The sequence below is a fragment of the Haematobia irritans genome, chromosome 2, assembly GCF_050003625.1.
Source record: "Haematobia irritans isolate KBUSLIRL chromosome 2, ASM5000362v1, whole genome shotgun sequence".
NCBI lineage: Eukaryota > Metazoa > Arthropoda > Insecta > Diptera > Muscidae > Haematobia > Haematobia irritans.
In genome coordinates, this window is record NC_134398.1 from 233916755 (window position 1) to 233940097 (window position 23343).

The following is a 23343-nucleotide window of genomic DNA, read 5'->3' on the forward strand; positions in this document are numbered from 1 at the left end:
TTAATAACGGGTTGTCACTGTACCTAAAATGACCCAAGAAGAGGACTGAAACGAGTTCCAGACATCAGTACAATTCCGAAAGACAGCAAGTTCAAAATGGGACCTGCATAAAAAGATATCGCAGTGGATTAACGTATATCCGAGTCGGTAGCCTAGTAGATATTAATTGAGAAGGAGTGCAATATGAGAATAATTCAAAAAACCTTGAAAATGTGGAGCAATCGTTACTGTTTTCTCTTAATGGTCCATAAGAGAAGAAACGAACTATCCAACAACTTGACGATTCGAGCTTGTACACTAAACTAAACTGATTTAATTGAATGGACGCTCATAAAACAGTGGGGCACAACGACACTGCCGGAAGAGCGGCTAGAGAAGAAACACAACTTATGCGTTTCAACTTTATGGAATGCAATCAGTGAAGAAGATTTTTACACAATAATTAAAATATGTGTGAAAATGTATCTACCATGCTGATAGCTCAAATTCAGCTCATGAGTTATTCTAGTCCTAGATTTCCGCCCATATTCGATTTAGTTATAGTTCCCAATCTTTTTTAATCTTTTCTCCTATCATCTGAGAGTATCATCCTAACCATAAAGATATCACAATCCCCATTATGTTATAAGAAAATAATTTCTATTACCCATAAACTGTGGTGGTATAGTAATTCAAAGGATTTGGTTTCTGGTACCATACGGTTTATTCCATAAAGTTGTGCTTTCGCTTTCGTGTTAGATTAGTTTTTCTACTACATGAATATTTTAAATATTATGGTGGTACCCATAAGTGTATACAAATCTAAAAAAACGTCTTTCACTTATCTTACATAATTGCAAAATTTCCGTAAGTGAATACCTTCATTTGAAATTCTAATTCGAAACTCTGAAATCCCAAAATTTAATAGATGACAACAACATAACGAAAAAAAAACTTATGTACTGATACGAAGGTCAAAAAGTAAACGCAATATACCCCTACTTCCTTTGGAGAATGATTTAAAAACGAAAATTCGTACATCCATACATACCACTGTTGCAACACTGAAGCTGCAAGAGTTCAGTCGGAATACCCAGACAAACTGTGTGTGAATGTTGAAACGAAGTCTTCACAGGTGCTTGATGGGATGTGCTACGGTTGCAGTTTCTTACCTCAGATCTTTTTTATTGCACAAGGAATTGGTCTTGTTTTGAATTCTGGCTGCCTTAAGAAGACTTACCGCAAGTGCAAACCCAAAACACTTTCGAAAGGCATTCCTAAATCAAGACAAAAGTGAGTAACTTCTTATTACGACTAATAGCTCGTTTGTCCAAGCAGCTGTGCGGCATAAACACCGAAAACCAAGAAAATGCTGATGATGGATAAGTTGAGGACTATCTTACCCCCTACATTACCTAGCAGCTACAATTGTGCAAGTGCAAAGAAATTATATCGCAATTCCATCGATTGACCGACAGAAATCAATTTCTGTTAATATATTTCTAGATTGCATTACATGATTCCGTAATTGGCCCCTCGCTCCTGTGACCACAATTGCAAATTTACAACAAAGTGACAATTTTCCACAAAATGGAAATTGTCCAAAACCATTGAAGCGTTGGTGAACGTTAACAATAGCCCAGGGCTATTCCATAAAAAGACCACATCATGGTAAAGATAAAGTAGTCGCAGTCCGCTGGTGATTTGACCAAACGAAATTTGGAAAATGGTGCGTCTGGCACTATTGAGCTGTTGTCTCCTAAGTACTTCTCTAATATGGAGTCTCACATTGGATCTGGTGGCAGCTAATAATGGTGTTCAAGAAATCGGGCATCATTATGCAAAGGATGTTCTAGCTCAAGCTACAGCTTCTATTGGAGTTATATCGTCGGGGGATTTAATTCCATCCGAAAGTAAACATCACGAAAAGGAAGAATCTGGAGGTGAGGAAAGCCATGAGTCCGAATCAAGTGAAGAAAAATCAAGCAAATATGAAGAAGATCATGGAAAGAAGAGTAAAAAGCATCACAAGGAGGATGAAGAACATGCGAAAGGTGAGAAAGGTCATGAAGACCATGAGAGCAAAAAGGGAGAACACGAAGAGCACCATGGCCATGAGAAGAAACATAAGAAGGGGTCCGAACATCACAAGAAACACAAAAAGGGTGAAAAGGGCGAGAAGGGCCATGAGTTCGAAGACCACGGTTCCTATAAGAAGGGACATTCCATCAAAGGGAAACATCATGTTCACAAATTAGATGAAGATAAAAAGGAAAAGAAGTACTACGATGAGAAACACGATGAAGGAGATGAGGAGAAACATGGGGAATTTGAGAAAGGTGAAGATTACAAAAAGGGGAAATCCCACAAAAAGGGAGGTAAAAAGAAGTCGGAAGATGAAGAAAAATATGGCAAGAAAGGTCATAGCCACAAGGGTCATAAGAAGAAGGGCGAAAAGAGACACAAGAAGAAACACGAAGAGAAAAAGAAGTGGGGTCACGAACATGATAGTGACAAAAAGAAAGGTGAAAGCGAAAAGAAAAAGTGGAAAAAATCTGAAAAGAAAAGCAGTGGCGGTGGACACGATGGTCATGATAGTCATGATCACGATTGGTAAGACAGTGTAATGAATAATTGTAAGAAATGTAATAAAATAAACAACAGCACACATTTGTATTTAAAAACGATTCCAATAAAGACTGTATATCATAATAAAATCCTTATTTTTCTTCGCAAATCCTAACTAATACATTTTGGGATTTTACTAATGCATTGAAAAAAACTATTGACCTAATTTGAAATATGATGCAGAAATCCTAACATTTTGTGATTTTGGTAATGCATAGAAAAAACTGTTGACCTAATTTGAAATGCAACCTTAATTTTAGGGCGCAAAATTTACACAATATTAAGGCAAATTTCTAAAAAATAAAGAATTTTTCATAATTCATAATCTTAGCTCTAAAATGTTCTTATATCTTTGAAGTGAAGAAAGTTTTGCTTGTTTTCCAAAGAAAATCATTTCAACAGCTATCACTTCAATATTCCCCAGAGTGGTTCTTTTAGTTTTTAGAATAGCACAGAAAACCACACGAAATGGTTACGAAGAAAAAATTCTGGGTGAAACGATGTATTATTAGTGTGGTCTTTTTAGACGGAATGCTTCACTCAAATGACTCACATAATATTCCTTATTAACAGCTCGAACACGATTAATTAAAAGCCTTTATACGTCCTAGGAATTTTCTGCTTCATTTGGTGGCAGTGACGAAGCATGCAATCTATAGTCCACAGTACAGCAGTAAATATGCTCTGAACTGTACCATCTGCCGGAAAAGTGACAAACACAGTTTTTTTAATATCAACTCTATATCGACTACCTGAAGAATGATCCAATCATTCGGCACAGTATACCCATGTTACTATGCCGAATTATTGGACTCTCTAAAGAAAAACAAACTCTAAAGAAATTGGACAGGTCCACACACTCCCTTCTATCAATAACACTGTTGGCATATTAGAGTATTTCAAAGTTTCCGGGACGTAATCTTATTGAAAGAAAGAAGAATTATTCATCTTCGAAGCTCCATACAAATGACGAGCACCACCTGCAAAAAGTTTCTGCCGATATTACTGATTAAAGTTACGTTCAGTAAGTTTCAATTATTAGCACTCTAACATCTTCCCGAATTTTTTTTAATGTCTTCTTAATTTCTTAGGTCGTTGTGAATTTCATAGAATTTCTAGCAAATATTCCATTTGCGTCTGCAATAACATTGCCTTCCAATGCCAATGCAACAAAAGCTATGAAAATCCCAATTGGGGAATGGTGTTCAAAGTGTTCTATGTGTCCACATTAATGTCTCTTGCTTGGTGTTTGAAATATTTGATAGCTTTGTTCTGTTAAAATGAACAATTGGGCAGTATTGCTCGACCAAACGCATTGGTGTGGAGCGAAACCAGCTATTCTGGCTTCAACTCAACGATATCTCAGGCGTATTCGCATTGTTGCTTATTTGGGAAAATATTTGTCTATAAGTGAGCTGTTATAAGTTCCAACTATTTAATGTCACAAATTTGAAATTGCAAGCATTGATGCAAGAATTCGGTGTGCATTTTCACAGCTTCGATAGTATTTTTTTTTTTTTTTTTGATAATTTATTTGTTACATAGTAAGGAATCTTAGCTATCGTAATATTTGTAGGAGAGAGTGGAGACTATAAATAAATTGAGTGCTAAAGGAAGGAAAGTATTGCAGTCACTAACTTGACTTTGTTTGAAAACAAACACTCTTAGAAAAATATGTTTTTCATATGTTCCGATATAAACAAAATGTGTTTCGGGCACAATTTTAAAACACAATATATTTAAGTGCAAACATGTAATGATCCTAAACTAACACTAAATATTTGGGACATCTTTGTTAGTATGTTAGAATATATTATGTTTGGGGCATGAATGTTTCATAAAAATCATATGTGTGAATGCAAACATATATAAATTTACAAATTTCGACTAAACATACATATGTTGAGATATTTTATTCAAAGCGACAGAGAGAGTATAGAGAAAGAAATAGATATGGAGAGTTGACGAAAGATATCAACATAACACAGCGAAAGAATCAAAAGAGAACACTTTCTGTGAAACCCGATTGTATGTTGTTTCGGAAAGCTGTTTTATGATAGGCCAAAAATTTGATATGCTTAAGTCTAAATATTATTTAATTTGAATAAAGAGAATAGACATTCGGAACCAAGAGAATAGACATTGAAAAACAAACAGCATATGTTTTCGCCTTGAGAGCAGCATTTTATGTATGTGTGGACATGTGTTTTGTTTATCATTTTGGCATTATGGGCACAATTTTTTTCTTGGTTCGTTAAAAGAAATCAGGGATCTTCATAAAAATAACGAAAGGGCACTATACTCTTTTTAGAGTTGGGACAGTAAAATGAAATAAGGAGGAAATAGTGAAAAATTACACAGTAAAATTTATAAAAACAAAGTTTAGTTGCTCTTTATTAATAAGTAGTCCACGAGGAGTTGACGGACACCTTCAAATATAAAAGCGGGCATTAAGTTCGAGTTTTGCAGCTAAAACAATTTAAAAAGTTTATTTTCTTTAAAATGAATTATTAAAGAAAAATAAAAGGCATTTTAGAGCGATGGTGTTAAATGCTAGTAAAAAACTGTTCACGCCTAAATAAATTTATGTTTATATTATAAAATTATTTATGTATGTTTATACTCGACTCCACGTTCTTCTTTTGTTAGAGTTTTTGAATGCCTTCCAAATTTTAAAGTTTTGTACCAAAAACAGTTTTTTGTTACAAAATTGTTATTTTTGCAATAAAAAAATAATTTTTTATCCAAAAATCAGTCTATTTCGTTTATATCAAGCACTGTTACTGGCTATAAATCTTTAATAACCCACATATCGAAGTTTCATTATAAAAATTTAATATAGTATAAATATAAATGTGTAAAAAAAAGTGTTCGAAGCAGGGATTGAACCCACGACCCTTTCATGCAAAGGGTCTTGGGTTCAATCCCAATCAAGGCAGACATGCTAACCACTGCTCCACGTGGCAAACAAATGTATGATTCTGTTAAATAATATTATGTTTGCATGGGCTCGTGGGCGTTGCAAACTATGCTATATAAATGTAATAAATAAATAAATGTAATAAATGTAATTATCTGCTGGTGACTATAACAGCTACGTAGCCCAGTGGATAGTGTGTTGGCTTACAAACTGTATGGTCCTCGGTTCGATTCTCCGTGCAGGCGAAAGGTAAAATTTAAAAAAAATTATAAAAGTGAATAATTTCTTCAACATTATTTGTATTACAGAAAAAGGTGCCAAGAACTAAAATATTTCGTGGAAGTGAAAATTACGAGTATGTTAGGGAATGAGCACAATCGTCTTTGGGAAAAATTCTTCCAAGCATATAATATTTTTGGGCTCAAAATGCTTCCAAACATATAATATGTTCACATAAAACAAACATATTAATGTTTCGACAGTATCCAATAATATATGTGCTTCCTGCAAAATATGTTTGGAACATATGTTAAAGAAGCGTTTTTTTTTAGGGTGAACGCTTCGAAAACGTATATCGAAAACGTTCTTCTTTGTTAGAGTCCTTTGAATTTAAAAAAAAATTATTGCAACAATTTTATTAGTGGCTTACAAACTGTACGATTCTCCGTCCATGCGAAAGGTAACATTTATAAAATCAAATAATTTCTTCTAGATTGTTTGTATTACAGAAAAGGGTGCTAAGAACTACATAAACCTCATGGAAGTGATAAATATGTGAGGTAAGGTGCCAGAAATCTATGACATTGTTTTTACATCATATAAAAGAATCAACGTTTATCACAAAAAGTATATACTTTTCTTGGAAACAAATTTCTTACAGCAAAAAGCAAAAAAATACTCTTGAAACAGGTTTGAGGTGATCACATTCCTTCGATCCCAGACCATCTCTAGCTGCCTGTAGGTCCGTATAGAATTTCACTTCGCTAGCTCAATATCAAAGAATGTAGCGAGATTGCAGTAGACATACAATCTTAGAATATGCCAATATTTCTTATTATACTCCCAAACTACGGTAGACACTAAGCATTTAAAACGTCCTCTAATTAGGGTTGCCAGATGATGGTTGCAGAAATCCGGGACATTGCGCCGTACATTCCGGAATTTGTCGGAACAAGCCCAAAAATAGTTGGCCATATTTTATCACTTGGTATTTCTTTTAGTAAATTTGCATAAACGCCATGGCGTAGTCGTTATTGTTTGCAGACTTTGAAATTCCTAAATATGTTGGAGCCTCCGAAACTTTCTCCAAAGATGGCTGCGATGATTTTATATCAATCGTCGATATATTTGGAAATATTGTTTCTCGAACCCATGTTGTTTCTAAACTCATATTTACTGGCATATTACTTTCGGTTATGGCAAACAAACTTTATCTCTGAGGTGACAATCGCTACTTCTTTTGTATTGTTTTTCGACAGAATGGAAATTCGGGGATTTTTGGCAAATTTTCAGAAAGATTCGGGACATTTCCTGGAGACGAAATTCTGGGACAATTCAGGCGAATCCCGGCCATCTCTCAAGCTTACCTCTACTATGAATTGAGTAATTTATTTTGAGACAAAGATCTATTTTTATTGTTTTCATTTTTTGCTTTAGTAAGAATTTGCAATAGGTATTATTAAAATAAAGTTTGAAAAAGTTATCTTTTGTGTTTTCAATTTTTTAAAGTTTAAAAAAGTCAACGTTTGTCTTTTGCGATTATTGTCTTTTGTTATGAACTTTCAACATAAACTTTTAATTAAAAATCGACTCTTCTATTTTTCCATTAAAATTTTTGTCAAAGTGTTAAGCACTATCAAAAGTAAATTTGTCGATTTCTCTCGATTTATAAAATCATAACCGATCTACTTGACTTTTAAAATTTTTTAGATAATACAGTACTTAGTTGAAGCGTTTTCGACTTTTCCTTCCTACACTGAATTTTTTTATTAAATTTAGAACGAAAATTTTGGAAACTTGCGTCCCTCCGTTCAAGTCCTTAAGTTTTCATGTCCTTAAAAATTAACTGAAATATTGAATCTTTAGATTTAAGATAAAAACGCTTAAAATTTGGGCTAAGACTTATTCTTTGTATGTTTGGTTTAAAGTTTTTTTGAATTAAGAAAACATTTTTTGCTTAGAAGTATCTGTTATAATTTGGATTTAATTTATTAATATATCGCGAAAAACGAGAATGAAGAACCCATAAATGAGATCTGTATGCTAATTTTAATTTTATTGCCCATGATTCAGAGGGCAATAAAAATGTTCTTATTTTGAAGAAACCACATCTTTGGCTCGGAATCAATAACAAACCCCTTAATGGAAAGTCCAAATATTTGTATCCAACTAAACTTTTTTTGAGTATACGATTTTCCATTTAATATATTTACTAAGCTTCATTTTTTCATTTTAAATTAATTTTAGAAATGCATGTTATTACAACAACAAAAATAGGAAACATCTGTCAACAATTGCCTTCATTTTAACGGAAAAAATTATTTTTCTCTAATTTCAACCAACCACTCTAACTATTAGGCACAATTTTAAAGTTCGTTAACTAACTCTCATTCCTTTCTCCAAACGACGTTGGTCTTATTTGATTTTTTTGTATGAAATCCATAGACCCTTCGAAAGGTTCAGAGGTCCCTCAAACATTTGTTTGATTCCCAGGAAATTAAAATTGTTTCTTACAACGATGAAATGACTACTTTGACATCATGGCACGTTTTCGCCGGGATCTTCACTGGAGTTTTTGCACTTCCATCCTAGGCTATTCTATTTGTGTAGTTGTGGTGATCTTTGAAAGCCCTTAGAAAATTACATGCCATGTCAAATATTACGAAATGAAAATTAGGCTATTCCCTTAACCATTGTTCGCATCGTAGTTTTTGCACCACTTTTTTCCAATTGATGCAACAGAATTGGTCTCTGCATTTGAATCTGTGGCCACTGTGAAAAATTCAATGTAGTCGTCGTAAGTACATAATTGCGAGCGAATGAATGAACGAAGGCTCATTAAGTACTTTACCGTAACAACAGATTTTCCCAAAAGTAACATCCATGAATCTCAAATTCTAATTTAATGGACGATAGGAAGATGATAGAGCTCCACGAATAAACAATACTCAAAGGTAATAACAAGCTTAGGAGAACAGTGGTTTTCAAGGAATCATGTAGGTATGTGCAGTGAAGTGCAGTAGCCTGCAATGCAAATTTAAAAAAAAAAAAAAATAAGGATCCCCAAATCCGTATATTTTAAAAGTATAATATGTATTAATCAAATGTTTGATTTTTAGAAGTGGAAAGAAAATAAGTGCTCACTGTAGATCATTACATTTGAAGTTCATCTAAAGGCACATCTTCAAAAACACTTCCAAAAATGTTCTCCAAAAGATGTTCTTTATTTTAACGGCACATGAAGTTCAATTGAGTCAATTTTTTATAACTCTCTTTTTTCATATTTTTTAATGAGAATTTAATTTTTTTTGTTTCAAATAGTTAAAAATAGATTAAGAATTAATAAAATGGTACGAATTGTTTAAATTTTTCCTGAACAAAATACTAAATCCATTCTAGAAAAATTTAACATTTGTGAAAATATTTGATTCATGTACGCCAATAACCTCCCTCTTGAAATAGTCCATAGTCATGAAGCGGACCCATTTTTGTCGGCGGCGGCTAATACTAATTTTTTGCCTCCGGCGGCGGCGGCTTGATGGCTAAGCCGATATAAATTTGTCTTATCGACGGCGGACAATTATCCATAATAAAATCAATTAGATGTTATCTTACAATCACATTTATACATAATTCAAATGTTCTGAGCCAAATTTTTGCAAAATTATTATAGCAACTTGATACTGACCGAGTTTGGGTGGAAAGTTAAACATTTTGACAAAAAATGCAACCATTATTAATAATTTTTTCTGATTCAATTCAATATTTTTGATTAATTGGCGGCTAACTTTGAGTCGAGATGTGTCGACAAATTCGGCGACGGCTTCGACTGGTAAAAACTAGTCGGCGGCGGCTAAAATCGGCGGCGCGACTCGGCGGCTTCATTCTCTGCAGATGACATACAAATCTTTTTAAGTAGTCCAGTAGGTGATGCTAGTGAGTGTTTGGGGAAACTTAACCACGACCTTGATCGTGTGTTTCGATGGGCAAGGGCCAATGTTCTGCCACTAAATCCACTAAAGTCTAAATGTTTGATTATACACAAGAATAGAAGGTTCTCTTTGTCGAATGCTGATGTTATGATTGATGGTCAGAAAACCGATGTAGTCACTAGTGCTAAGAATTTAGGAGTGGTATTCAATAACACTTTGAGTTGGTCGAGTCATGTAAACACGGTCGTTGGACAGACATATGCTAAATTACGTTCTTTATGGGTTACTCATTCCTACACACCAGTCAATATTCGACTTCTCCTGGCGAAAAGTCTTTTGATACCGGGTTTAATTTACGGATCTGAACTTTTCGCGAATTGTGACTCCGTGAGCAAAAATAGACTTAACGTGGCATTCAATAGTATAGTTCGTTATGTTTATGGGTTACGCAGAACCGATCATGTTTCGCATGTTACAGACTCCCTCTTTGGCTTTAGTTTTAATACACACAAAAAAAATCTGATTCAATCACGAAATTAATTGATTCAATTAATTTTTTAATTGAAATGTCTTCAATTACAGAAATGATAGTATCAATTAAAAAATTAATTGAAAGCCAATTAAAAAATTAATTGATACTATTAATGTTTGTGATTGATTTTTGTTTCAATTAAACAATTTGTTGAATCAATTAAATTTTTAATTGAATATTTTTTAAAACTCAATTAAAATTTTAATTGAAAAAAATTTCGTGAATTTTTTTTTTCTGTGTACCCTGCTTAATGTCAAATCGTTTGTATTTCTACATAAATTGATTTACAGGCGAAAAACAAGCTATTTCTATGATAGAATTCGGTTTACCAGATCTGATAGGAATACGAATATAATACCCTTTAGAAGGACAAGTCTTGTATCCGAATGGCAATTCTTTATTGGCACGATACTTCTGTGGAACACTCTACAACCCGATATACAATGCATCAGCAACGCATCATATTTTAAGAAGAGTATTCAAAATTTATTTCACAATTAGAATATTTAATATTTAAATTTTGCTTGTAGATATAATATTGACTCATCATTTCAATCGTCAAGAATGCAATGGATTTGAATATTAAAAGTAATTTTCTTCATTTTTTCTTTAATATTAATATTAATTTTTATTTTATTTATTTAAATTTTTATTTTTTTCTTTTATCTTTAAAATTTAATTATTGTATATATTTATTATAAGTCGGAGATGTGTTAACATTTATAATCCTGCACTGCAATTATAAGATTTTAATCTTGTTGTGTAGGTACTCAATAAAATGAAATGAAAATGAAACCTTCCAGACAAACGTTAGAATGCATTAAAAATCATAAAAAAAATTTACAAATAATTTATTTGTCAAAATTTAACAAAATTTCTTAATTCACATCAAAAACACTTAATTCGCAAAACACCTTAAGAAGTGATGGAAATTCAGCGTACCGGCTGTTGAAATGACGGAAATCCGTCCTATGACAAGCCCATCTTAAATTCATCGCATCTGCACCAAATCCGGACTCAAAGAATATAACATTTACACTACTTTTTTGGCGACACCTTTTTTGCTGGGAAACATTATTTACTTTTTTCATATCCTTTTATGTTCATTTAAATTCATTTGGAGTACACTGAGAGCATACCTGGTTCCAAAGATTTTATATTTGCACTAATGATTTTGATTTATTAGGAATTAAATTCGAATTTGTTAGATTTTTCTGCTTTAAAGTCTGTTAACGACAACTAAAATTTTAAAATTCAGACGTTTCAAGTAAAAACATCTTTAAAATAATTTTTTTAAAGATATATTCTATTTTTGAAAACTTTTTTTTTTCAATTGATAATTGTAGATGAAAATGAGCTCGAGGTCTGTATGATTAATTATTATTTATTCAATATTTCGTCTTTTCTTTGAAAGACTTCATCGGGAAAATTTTTGAAAAGAACAAAAATAATACACCAACTGTAGAGTAAATAGCTACTATTTATAAAGACAAAACGACAATTTAGTCGACTTTTGGACAAGGAATCAAAATAACATATATAAGAGAAATGTGTCTTCTATACTAAGCAAAATTTGCATTCGGATTTTAAGGATAACAAATCTTTGGCCTCACTACAATATTTTTCAGTGTATTTTAATGTTCAAATAGGTCGAAAACCTAAGTTGTTAGTACCTTCATTTTTTTGTATTTATTTTCATAATTTATTATGATTTTAAATAAACTAATAATAATAATAATAATTTAATGTTCAAAGTAACGTTTTCATCGGGGCCATGTTCTGCTACATTGGCTTCGGATCTGCGCACCTGTGAGGAACATTTTCAAATACCTGTGTTTAGTGATCGAAATATACGAACGCACTATTGACAAAGTCATCGTAAATTGAGGAAAATACTAAAAACTTATCGGTATGAAAATTTTGTATCCTGAGTGCTCAATGATGTTACAGTTTATTTAAGTACATGCTTGTGCATATTGCCTAGAACCTTTAGATTCCCCTTCTATATTTGGTCACAATCACCACTGTAAGAATTGGTCATTGAATGCGATTACGGTTACTGTTGTATGCTGTGTACTGTAGAAATTTTGGACATATCCTCTTATTTGCACCAAATTGCTTTGTTTCGATTCGATGGCAAATGTGCTCAACTCTGTTTTTGGGAATTTCATTGTAGTTTCCTTTGGCTTTTTTGGGTATCAACTAAACTAAACGTTCCAATGACCGAATCAAAATGATGCTGTCTTCCCTTCTGCTGCCACCGATGTTATTATCAACTAAGTCACAACACCAAACATGTTGCTGATTGTTTGTGGATCGTGGTGAATTTTAAGTTACATAGCATTCCTGTTGGCCGTTGCCAATGCATCTGTTGGATGTAAGTTTTCGCCATGTGGCCAAGTGCGTTTGCGGCGCGGCTAGCGATCGAAGTGATACGCCAATCGAATGTACAAAACACAATGCAAGTGGAAATCCTTTTTTGGCCAATGGTAATGCAACTGTAGCAGTGCACACTTGTATGAGAATTCATTTAAAAATATTTCATTTTATGTTGTTGTTGTTGTTACTTTTGTTGGTATTAGCCTTGTTTTGGCCTTTTCACACCCTACACTGAAATAGAGAATCGATTTAAATTTTTCATTTCCCATGTAAAAACTGGCGGATCTAATTAGATATGATTAGATTTCAAAATTGGTCTCTTTGGATCTAAACAGATTTACCCAGATATGATGACACAGATTTAGAGATAATTATATAAAATTCTATATGTGATGAGGCCTAACATCAGATACAATTATATATAGGAATAAATATGGTTATATCCAAGACATTAGATCTAGACCAATATTGAGTAATTAGATATGATTAGATCTTAGCATTTGTCACATCTACACTGAAAAAAATATTGTCGTGAGGTCAAAGATTTAATTTATTGTCTTTAAAATACGAATGAGAATTTTGCTTAGCATAGAAGACGCATTTCTCTAATAAATATAAAGATTTTTTCCTTCTCCAAAAGTCGATAAACTTTTCAATGAAGTCGTATTGTCCTTATAATTAAGTGATTTCAATTAAAAATGGGTATCATAACATGAACGAAAAAATGTTTGGGGTAAAGTCAACTTGACTTTAATTATTCAGAAAAATTCTTTAAAATTAATGAAATTGTCTTTAAATTTGTTGTCTTTTTGCATCTTCACTACAAAGCAAAAAATCGTTCAGATATAGGACATGTTTTTCAACACTTTATTTTAAAGACGTTTTTTACTTGAAACATGGCAAAAATTCTACTGGAAGTCGAGTTTGAATTTGAAAAATAAAGTTGTCGTTAACTCGTTTTTAAGGGACTTTGATGGCTTATGAAGAAAAAAAGGTGAAAAAGCGAAAAATTTAAATTGGCTTCCTAGAAGCAAGTACACAAAACCCAAATTTAAAAGAGAATTGTGTTTTAAAAGTATCCTTACTTGTATTCTCCGCTTCTTTGGCTTGGAATCAATACCAAAATTTTTAAAATAAAGACAAAATCTTTGGAACTGGGCATGCTTTTTTTTCAGTGTACTCATATCAAATCGTATCAAATTAGATCTATCAATTTTTACTCTAGTTGGGCAAAAATAAGGAAATTTAAACAAAGTATCAGCTTTTAGATTTATAAATTTTGGAATAATCGAGGCTGAAGACTTGATGAAATTTCCATCCTAAAAAATCGACTAGTTGATAAATGACCTTCGATTTATTATCAGTTTTTACTTCTTGAGCCCTTAAAGAATAAATACTTTCCCCCACACAAAAGAAATTCTACTTTTTTATATTTTACTTTTCATTAAAAAAATCATTGACGCCAAATCATTAAGATTTTAACCGAGCCACAGTTCATTCTTAAAATTTTTGGAAATGATACGAACATTTAGTTTTTGAGACATAGGGAAAATTCGCATTGAACTATGGAAATTTTCAAAATAAAATATAAGAAAAATCGAGTAAAACCAAAGAATTGTTTTGCAATTCATATAAGTTAAATGTAGCATCAGTTTGACAACGGCCTTCTTTCATTTTTCCAATCTGTTTTAATTTCACATTCTTATTTCAGTCTTACCTAGAGGATGGTTCTTTTCGATATAACCCACAGATGATTCATTTGAATATAATATAACTAAGTAAATATTTGAATACATTCCAAATTTGATTATTAGGGATTTGCATTTTGTAAGTGCCTACAGAATCGAATGTGATGTTCTTTCAAAATGATCAAATTTGTTTCTCAACTCAATGTCTGGATGTACCAATCCTCATAACCTACTGCTTGTTTGGCTTTAAATGCTCGTAGGAGCTATCTTAACAGACTTTGCCAACAGAAATATGGATTTCTTTTAATTCGTTTCAATTGAATTAAGCTCTTTTCATTCGCATCCATATATGCGTGTGAATATTTACAATCAACCATTTTCGGTTCTGGTTCTACCGAGTTGGTTGGTGGAGGTGGTAGTGGCCATGCTGCTGCTATGGCTAACTACTTGAACACAGTTGCACATTGTGTTGCTCAAATTGGTAAATTGCTGGCAACAAAACACTTTAAATTGTCAATGAGGCGATATTCACAGCATACCAAGAAACATACCACACCGTATGTCGCATGGACATGTCTAGGCACTTAAGCCCCCGAACGCAAAAAGGAAATACAGAAAACTAAAATCAACTCATAATCCAAATGAAAACGTATTTTTGTGAATCTTTGTTATTGGATAGACAAACGTGTATCCTAGATTTGTGGAATTGTATACAAATGACCATTTGTCCCCAATTAACAAAAGTTCATCCACATTAGTACGAATTTTCGTCAAATTGTATTCGAAGTAATTTGGTCTCATAAATCATATATGTATCGCATACGTTTTTATTAGTAGGTATCTTTCAAATTTGTCATAAAAAATCTTCTACGCTACACCTTAATTCTACACAATACACTAGTTTACACTGAAAATTTACACTTGATGAGAGTCGACTTTTTTGATCTGCTGAATTCGAAAAGAAAGGTTTAAAAATTTTTTATGGAACAGTTTTTGAGATATCCAGTTATTTTTAGTTTTTCGCTCCTTTTTCGCAAAACAAATTATATCTCGAGTTAGAAATGTCCGATTACTTGTTGGCACTTAAATGAAAGGTATGAAGATGACGAATAATCGTGTATAATTGGATCTGTGATAAGTTAAATGAAAATCATATTTTACAATGGACTTTTTTCCGCCAGAAAAGTCATATTTTCATTTGCTGCAGACGCCCAAAAAATGTTTACTCCCAAACGTAATTTTAGAATTTGGATTTTTATTTTTACAGTAAAAAAAATATTTAGTCTTTTACATAATGTAAAACCTATTAAATAAAGACTTCTGCAAATTTAAGCATCCACCTCAATGAGTTCAGAAGAAGAAGCGTGGAATAAATTTGTGAAGTACGCTGAAAGAATACTTTTCTTTTCTGAGCAACAAAATTTTAGACAAACAAGGTTTTCTTTTGAAGCTAACAAATACTCTTTAAAAGCAAACAAAAAAAGATAATCGTTGAATCGCTTATCATACATTCTGGTTTATTTGCTTTTAGAGAAAATACTTTATAGAAGAGGCGAATTTCGTTTGTCTAAAATTTCGTTCCGGAGGAAACTATTTTTTCTTTGGGTGTAGTTTGGATCTTTTGTTGATGTGTAAGGAAGAATGTAAAATAATATCAATTATAGTTTTTGTAGAGTAGTCTATTTATATTGGATATACCTTAAAATACGCTGTTAAATTAGATAAGTTAAATGAAAATCATATTTTACAATGGACTTTTTTCCGCCAGAAAAGTCATATTTTCATTTGCTGCAGACGCCCAAAAAATGTTTCCTCCCAATTGTAATTTTAGAATTTGGAATTTTCTTTTTACAGTAAAAAAAATATTTAGTCTTATACATGATGTAAAACCTGTTAAATCAAGACTTTTGCAAAGTTAAGCATCCACCTCAATGATTTCAGAAGTTAAGAATTGTCGAATATATTTGTGAAGTACACTGAAAGAAAAGTTTTTTTTTCTGAGGAACAAAATTTTAGACAAACAAGGGTTTCTTTTGAAGCTAACAAATACTCTTTAAAAGCAAACAAAAACAAGATTAGAAATAATCGTTGAATCGCTTATCATACATTCGGCGTTATTTGCTTTTAGAGAAAATACTTTATAGAAGAGGCGAATTTCGTTTGTCTAAAATTTCGTTCCGGAGGAAAGTATTTTTTCTTTGGGTGTAGTTTGGATCTTTTGTTGAAGTGTAAGGAAGAATGTGAAATAATATCAATTATAGTTTTTGTAGAGTAGTCTATTTATATTGGATATGCCTTAAAATACGCTGTTAAATTAGATCTTAAAAACTCATCTTAGCGTCTACACGCAAAGAAAAAAACGTTTGGAAATCTTGGACCGAAAACGTTTTTCTTTGATATAGTTTTTTGAATTTCTTCGAAAATTTTAAACTTTTTGTTACAAAATTTTTATTTTTTCAATAAAAAAATTATTTTTGAACCAACAACACAGTCCATTTCGTTTATATCAATCACTGTTCTTTTCTGACTTTAAAGTCTTTAATAAGACACATTTTACAGTTCATGGTAAAAATTTAATATAGTAGTATGTAATTGAACTTTTTTTTTGGGAATCTTCCGAACATATCTGGAATATATATAAAAAAAAAAAACTTTTTGGTATTCGGTCGAAGCAGTTTGTTTAATCGGCTGGTGCCGAAGCTATGCTATATAACTTATATGGACAATTGTCTATTGATGACAATAACAGCTGCATAGCTCAGTGGACAGTGTGTTGGCTTACAAATTGCATGGTCCGCGGTTCGATTCTCCGTCCAGGCGAAAGATAAAATTTATAAAATCGAATAATTTCTTCTACATTGTTTGAATTACAGTAAAAGGTGCTAACAACTAAAAATCCTCGTGAAAGTGAGAAAGATGTGAGGGAAAATGCTATTAGCGAGAAAAGATTATTTTTTTTGAGTTAGTCTTTATGAAATTATTTGTACATCCTGAAAAAGAATAAACGTTTATCACAAAAAGTATATACTTTTCTTTCAAATAAACATTCTTAAAGCAAATGAGAAACGGATTTGGAGGAAAGAATTATTTTTTTGCGTGTAAAAATGTGTGTTGTAAATAAACCCAATTAATTTAAAATTTTTGAATGAATCGAAACTGTGCTGGTATTTGGCCTGGAAGATCATTATAACTTAGTCCTTGAAGAAACCATCGGTAAAGAAAGGGTTAATTAGCAAATTTATAACAAAAATGGTGTTTTCCAAATGCATTCTCCAAAATGTACAGAATGCCATTAAATCAGTTGCTTTGGTGTAGCGTATCCTACTCAATTGAAGAATCCAAATTGGAAACAAATTTAGCTACAGCTCCCCTGGACAACACTTAATAAGACCTCAAACACCAATAAAACACAAGTACAAATTTTGGAAGCATATTTTTTAGCATTTCATAGTTCACGGTAGAATATCGAGGATACATCCATGGCGACTATTATATTCACACATTCCATAGTTCCTGCTTTTTTATAGCGGAAAATAATAATGATATTTTCTTATGTGTAAAATTTTATCATCGCACAAAGTTATCAGCCACACATCTCATTCGTCTACAAAAGAATGCTATCGTCATGTTAAGCCATTGTAAAAATATTGCTCTAATTAACTTTCGCAAAAAAGCAGGCTATTGGACCCTCACTACATTTCACATATTCGAGATTCTTGGCATTCGATCATTATTCGCAGATAAACAAAACGCTACTTGCTTAGCATGATTGGACGAATGACTGGTTGGATGATGGTAAGCGGAAACATAAACTAACCCAGACTAGCGTCTAACTGAAATATTGCGATTTTGTTGCTATTATGTTGAGCAAACAAAAAATAATTAATTGCTCGACAGATGATGGCTGTTTTGTGTAAAATTTAGTACCTGTGAAAGAATATTAGTAGATGGAATAGCCAGGCAATGCTGAACAAGTGAAGAATGTAACATTTACATAAATTATCTCGGAACGCGGCTATGGCTAACGAAGAAGGGTACGAAACCAACTGAAGCCTGGCACAGAACATCTCGCGTTTTTAATTTTTTTTCCTTAACTACGAGGGGGATTTCTTTATGCCGTCTTTCCGTTTTTCGTTGGTGATTGGAAGAGGAGAATGCTATGTTGAAGAATATTCTGTTGTTGAGAACAAATTAAACATAATTTATGCATAAAATCACTGAAGCCTGAAACTAATGCAAAAAACGCTAGAATTGAATACAGAAAAACAATCAACTGAACTGTTTAGACAAGAACAAAAGGCCATGGCGAGCAACAAGTGTAACGAAATCCCAACCAACCAAACAAAACGAACCGAACCGAAATGACGTGAACTAAAAAGCGGTACTGCATATGCCAGAAAAATGGTGTAATGCCATTGCCACCACGGTCGTAGATATGCCGCATAGAATGCTCACTGTTCTGTGATGGTTTTTGTTTTTGTCGGCTTGAAGCACATAACCTTTTATTACGGCATTACGTGCTTCCAATGTTTCCAGTACTTGGATTTTTCTTTTATTATTTCACCTCTACTTCTATCAGTCCATGTTGCCTGTTTGCGAATATGACTTTTTTGGTCTCTAAATTCCCCTCTTTGTTCGTTTTTCTTGTATTCTTCCAAAGGAAATAAAATAACTACGACAGAATACTTGGGCTGATCGGGTAGATGCAATATTTCCAGACCATTGAGTCCAAAACCCCAATTTACCCCAAGATTTTGCCTCTTTTTCTCAACTCAAAAACCATAACCGTATACCATAGCACCATGGCATGACATGCCAAGCTAATGATGGTATTGTGTAATGGCACAACTAAGGTAAGTATGTGTATTTTTATTTTGTTTTCCTTTTGTTAGCTCTTCAACACCCAAACGAACTTTTTATCTATCTTTCCTTTTTCAATATTTCCTCATTGTTATCCCCCATCTAGTATGTCTTGGATTCTTGTCTTCGCATTCTAAAACCATTGTTTTTGCCATCTTCCCATCTGGGCAAGACTTGAGGTCTTTGGCCTTTTAATTTCTGTAAAAAAGATGACGTGTGTGAAAGATATAATTCTTCAAGGTTGATAACTAATGCCGAACAAATACATTTGGAGAGCCTTTTCCACTAAGCAGCGTCCATACACTGTGACAAAAAATAACAAGTTCATGCTTTGGGCGAAAACAAAAGACTTAAGAGACAATAAAATCTGCTTCTTAACTGTCGATTTCATATAATCACTAGAAAACGTTGAACACACAGTGAAAAAAAAAATATTTCAGACTTACAGTATACATTTGGGGGACAAAACGAAAGACTTAAGACACACACAAGCATGTAATCTACAAATTTCTTAAACTCAGCTTTCGTTAGCAACCATTAATTTGAGAGAAAACAGCAAAAACCCAAGCATAGAATAGAAGCATACACTGTCCATGTATTAAAGGGAAAACAAAAGACTTAAGACACAAACATCCACATCGCCACTATATTCGGTGTGACCGGGCTAACGTTTGCTCAACACATCCATTCATTTGGTAGATATTTGTAGCATCACTGTTCTGCCTTCTAAATAACGGTTGTCTTTATTATTTTTCGTCCGTTAACATATTTTTCACAGATTTTCCATATAACACTCCGCATTGTATGTTGAATCGGCCAGAAATTAATTTCCTGATTGTCAATTCTATTAGAGGATCGCTTTCATCAACATTTATATTTTTTCTCACAGACATTTTTTCCAATTTGTCTTATTATTTTTTGTTTCACTTATTTGTAGTTGTTAAACCCTCACCATGGATGCCACTAAGAGATCACGGGGAAGTGTATATAAAAAACTCCCGTGAATTCTTCCAGTGCCATTGACTGTGACGAGTTTTGTTTTTAAATTCGAATAACACTAAACCTTGTTTTCACTTTTCTTCAGCATTTCACTTTACTTATACTTTACCAGATATCAAATATTTTTAATTTTTCATTAGACTTAGACTGACACATATCGAATCTTTATTGAAGACTTTTAATTTAAGTCTCACCATCATCGTTATCATCATCTCAGTGCTTTGCGTCATCAATCTGAAAACATCAAATAAATTAAACAAATACATGCATAGATCAAACGAGGCTTAAAACAAGTGTTTTATGTTTTACTATGGCCATATTCATTTTTCCCAAGCTTTGAACTCAAGGCTCATTCGACAAATATAAATGGACATCAGTCAATGGATGAGCCAGCCAACCAAACGGCAAATGTTGATAAAACAAAACTAAACATGACTTTAATTGCAAATTTACGACATTAATCTCAACACGGTAACAATTCCAACAACATAATATGCAAATTTGTTAGGAAGCTAAATTATCGTCATCATCGCTTTGTTTCATTACTCCCATACGATCATCCATGGATCTTTAGCGTATCTTCAATAGTGATTAGCCAAGCCTCTTTAGCATATGCATAGTTAGTCCCAGAGAAAGGGGTACTTCATTTGGATTGAATTGACTTTGATTCAAATGACTAATGCCCATGCGATTTATCGTTATCGAAAATCCATGGCCAAAATCATGCTAATAAAATATGAACTTATCTACAACCTTGTCTACAGGTAATAAAATATTCAAAGAAGATCTTAGATTTAATTTCTTGTCTAGGTAGCAAGGTTTATAAATACATGTGTTGAAGTATTCGTATGGGTAAAATGTAAACTAACACTGACAGTGTTCTAACAAATTGTCAATGATCCCATATTCTACATACCGATTAACTGAGAATTATATCATATATGGATGACTTCGTTGTATCTTCATTAATGCAAACAATTGTCCCATATTAGAGTAGGCATCAAAACAAGGATATTAGACTAATATCTGTGAACGAAAAAAGTAATGCTTAGTATTGGTTATACACGAGAGCATTTCCAAGATTAAATTGTACTCCTACTGAGAGAAATTTTATTCCTAATCTTGTGATTATTCATTTTTCTTTTATTGCATATTTAGTAAGGAAAAATAGTCATTAATTATAAAGAATTGTAAATAAAAGACATTCAAGCTTTTCCTACAACATAGGAGTTTGTATCCTAAATATAAAATTCTATTAACCAAAAAACAATGAAATGTGTTGTATCTCTTGGCTTTTCCTTGCACCTTGTTGTCCTAATTTCGGACGCAATTTGTAAAAAAAATGAAATTTTCTTTCTAAGAAAACTTTCTTTCTCATACAAATACCCTTTGGCATATAACACTGCAGATCATCATGGCCACCATCTCTTCATGTGAATGTCTCTCTGTTGTTTTTGTGTGTTTCGAATGAATATCTGATTTGTGGTTGCCAATTCACCAGCCAGGTAAATGGGCAAACAGTAGACGGTATATCCCCAAAAAAAAGACTGACAAACACAAACGTTAGTTTTAAGCCATATGGATAACAGCTAAATGCGTGAGAGATGATAGAAAACATCAACCATAGCTTGAGATATGGTTGGCCCAAACGGAGTCCTCTATTCATTGATGTTTTGCTAAAGGGGTAGACCTTAGCAACAAATGTAGATACAAAGATGGTCATTATCGTGACATTTGATTTCTGGCGACAACTTTTGCCAACAAATAGCTATAGCTATAACCAAAAGGTACAACAGTAAACACTTGTTAGAAATTTGTTTGTCACAAGAAATAGAAGACCATATCCACTGGATATGGCCATGGATTTTGAATATGAATTGTTAGCGGTATTGGGGTTATAAACTCTTCGAATCATGATGGCAATCACAAGATACTCCTCAATGGACCATAACGATTTCTTGCCCTTTTATAGAAATACAAGAAAACATCCTTCTTGCCGTATTGCATCCCATTTGCCTGGACCAAGGTTATGTGATATGGTGGCGTTTGATTATTGTAGATGGATGGATAGTTGGTTGACGAGATATTGACGATTGTCTCTAGGAAGCCATAAATGGTGATGATGGCGTTTTCAGCGCCAGTGGCGCCAGCAATGTGTGGCGTCTGGTCGCACTACTCACTTGTAACCATTCAGAAATGTAGTACGACACCGTTAAACGAGGCAAAATAGTAGATGCAATGGTCACTCAAAGGCGAACCCACATATGTATGTGACAGAAGGCGAAAAAAGGGTTTAAACTTTATATTGGAAGGCCCTTAGAAAGGCGAATAATATTATAGCATAAGAATGCCTTCCACATGCACTTATTTTCGAATTGTGAAGCAATCACTCCTGGAATTGGCATGTTCGTTTCTACTTACATCTAAAAAAAAGGATCTCCGAGACGAACATTATAGACAGCACTAATAGAAAAGTTTCAATGAAATTCTCAGCAATGTCGTCAGTATTACTGAGAGGTTATTTGATCTTTGTTATCTTCCATATGCAGGCTGCAAATCGCAATTTTCACTATTGACGAATACTTGCTATAGAGATGAAAAATAACCAATTTGGCAGTAACCAGTAATAAGGCCTCCAACAGCTCGACCTCCTTGAATACTTCCCGCTATCAATCATATTGAGTATTCCACGCATTGCCATCAAATCATCAACATCTTCGTCATCGTTAGCCTCAGGTGCAACTTCATTGCCATTGACATCAATTGAGTGATGGCAGTCAGATAAAATGGAACCAGCAATGTTTGTAATTAGAGGACGACAAAGAAAACTTGGTCCAGAATAATAGGCAATCACAATCAATTCCACTGGTCTTACCCCACATTACCTTCAATGCTTGAATTGACAATAAATCTAATAATTTATGGTCAACATTGGAAAAACAACAACATCACTGTGGAATTCAATAGCACAATAGAATAGCTGCAAAGCATCCAATGCCTTGATTTACAAAACATACTAAGTAAAACATTGTTGTTTTAGCACATTTTTTCATTGTCGTTAATTTTTTTCTTCTTTTTTGTGCTCGTCAAAGCATCTGACGCCTCATATTTCGACGGCTGCTAAGATTTACTGCGTACACCATGTGGTGCAACAACAAGTGATCTTGACCATAAACTTGGCTAACAAAACCAACTGACTGGTTGGCA

At 33.0% G+C, this 23343-nt stretch overlaps 1 protein-coding gene across 1 annotated transcript; it reads left to right on the top strand.

The window, feature by feature from the left end:
- The first annotated feature begins 381 nt into the window (after window positions 1–381).
- Window positions 382–2696, top strand: LOC142225393 (uncharacterized). Its single transcript, XM_075295149.1, has one exon. It carries the CDS (start codon window positions 1706–1708, stop codon window positions 2594–2596), a length of 891 nt encoding a protein of 296 aa, XP_075151264.1. The 5' UTR covers window positions 382–1705; the 3' UTR covers window positions 2597–2696.
- Window positions 2697–23343: the final 20647 nt, after the last annotated feature.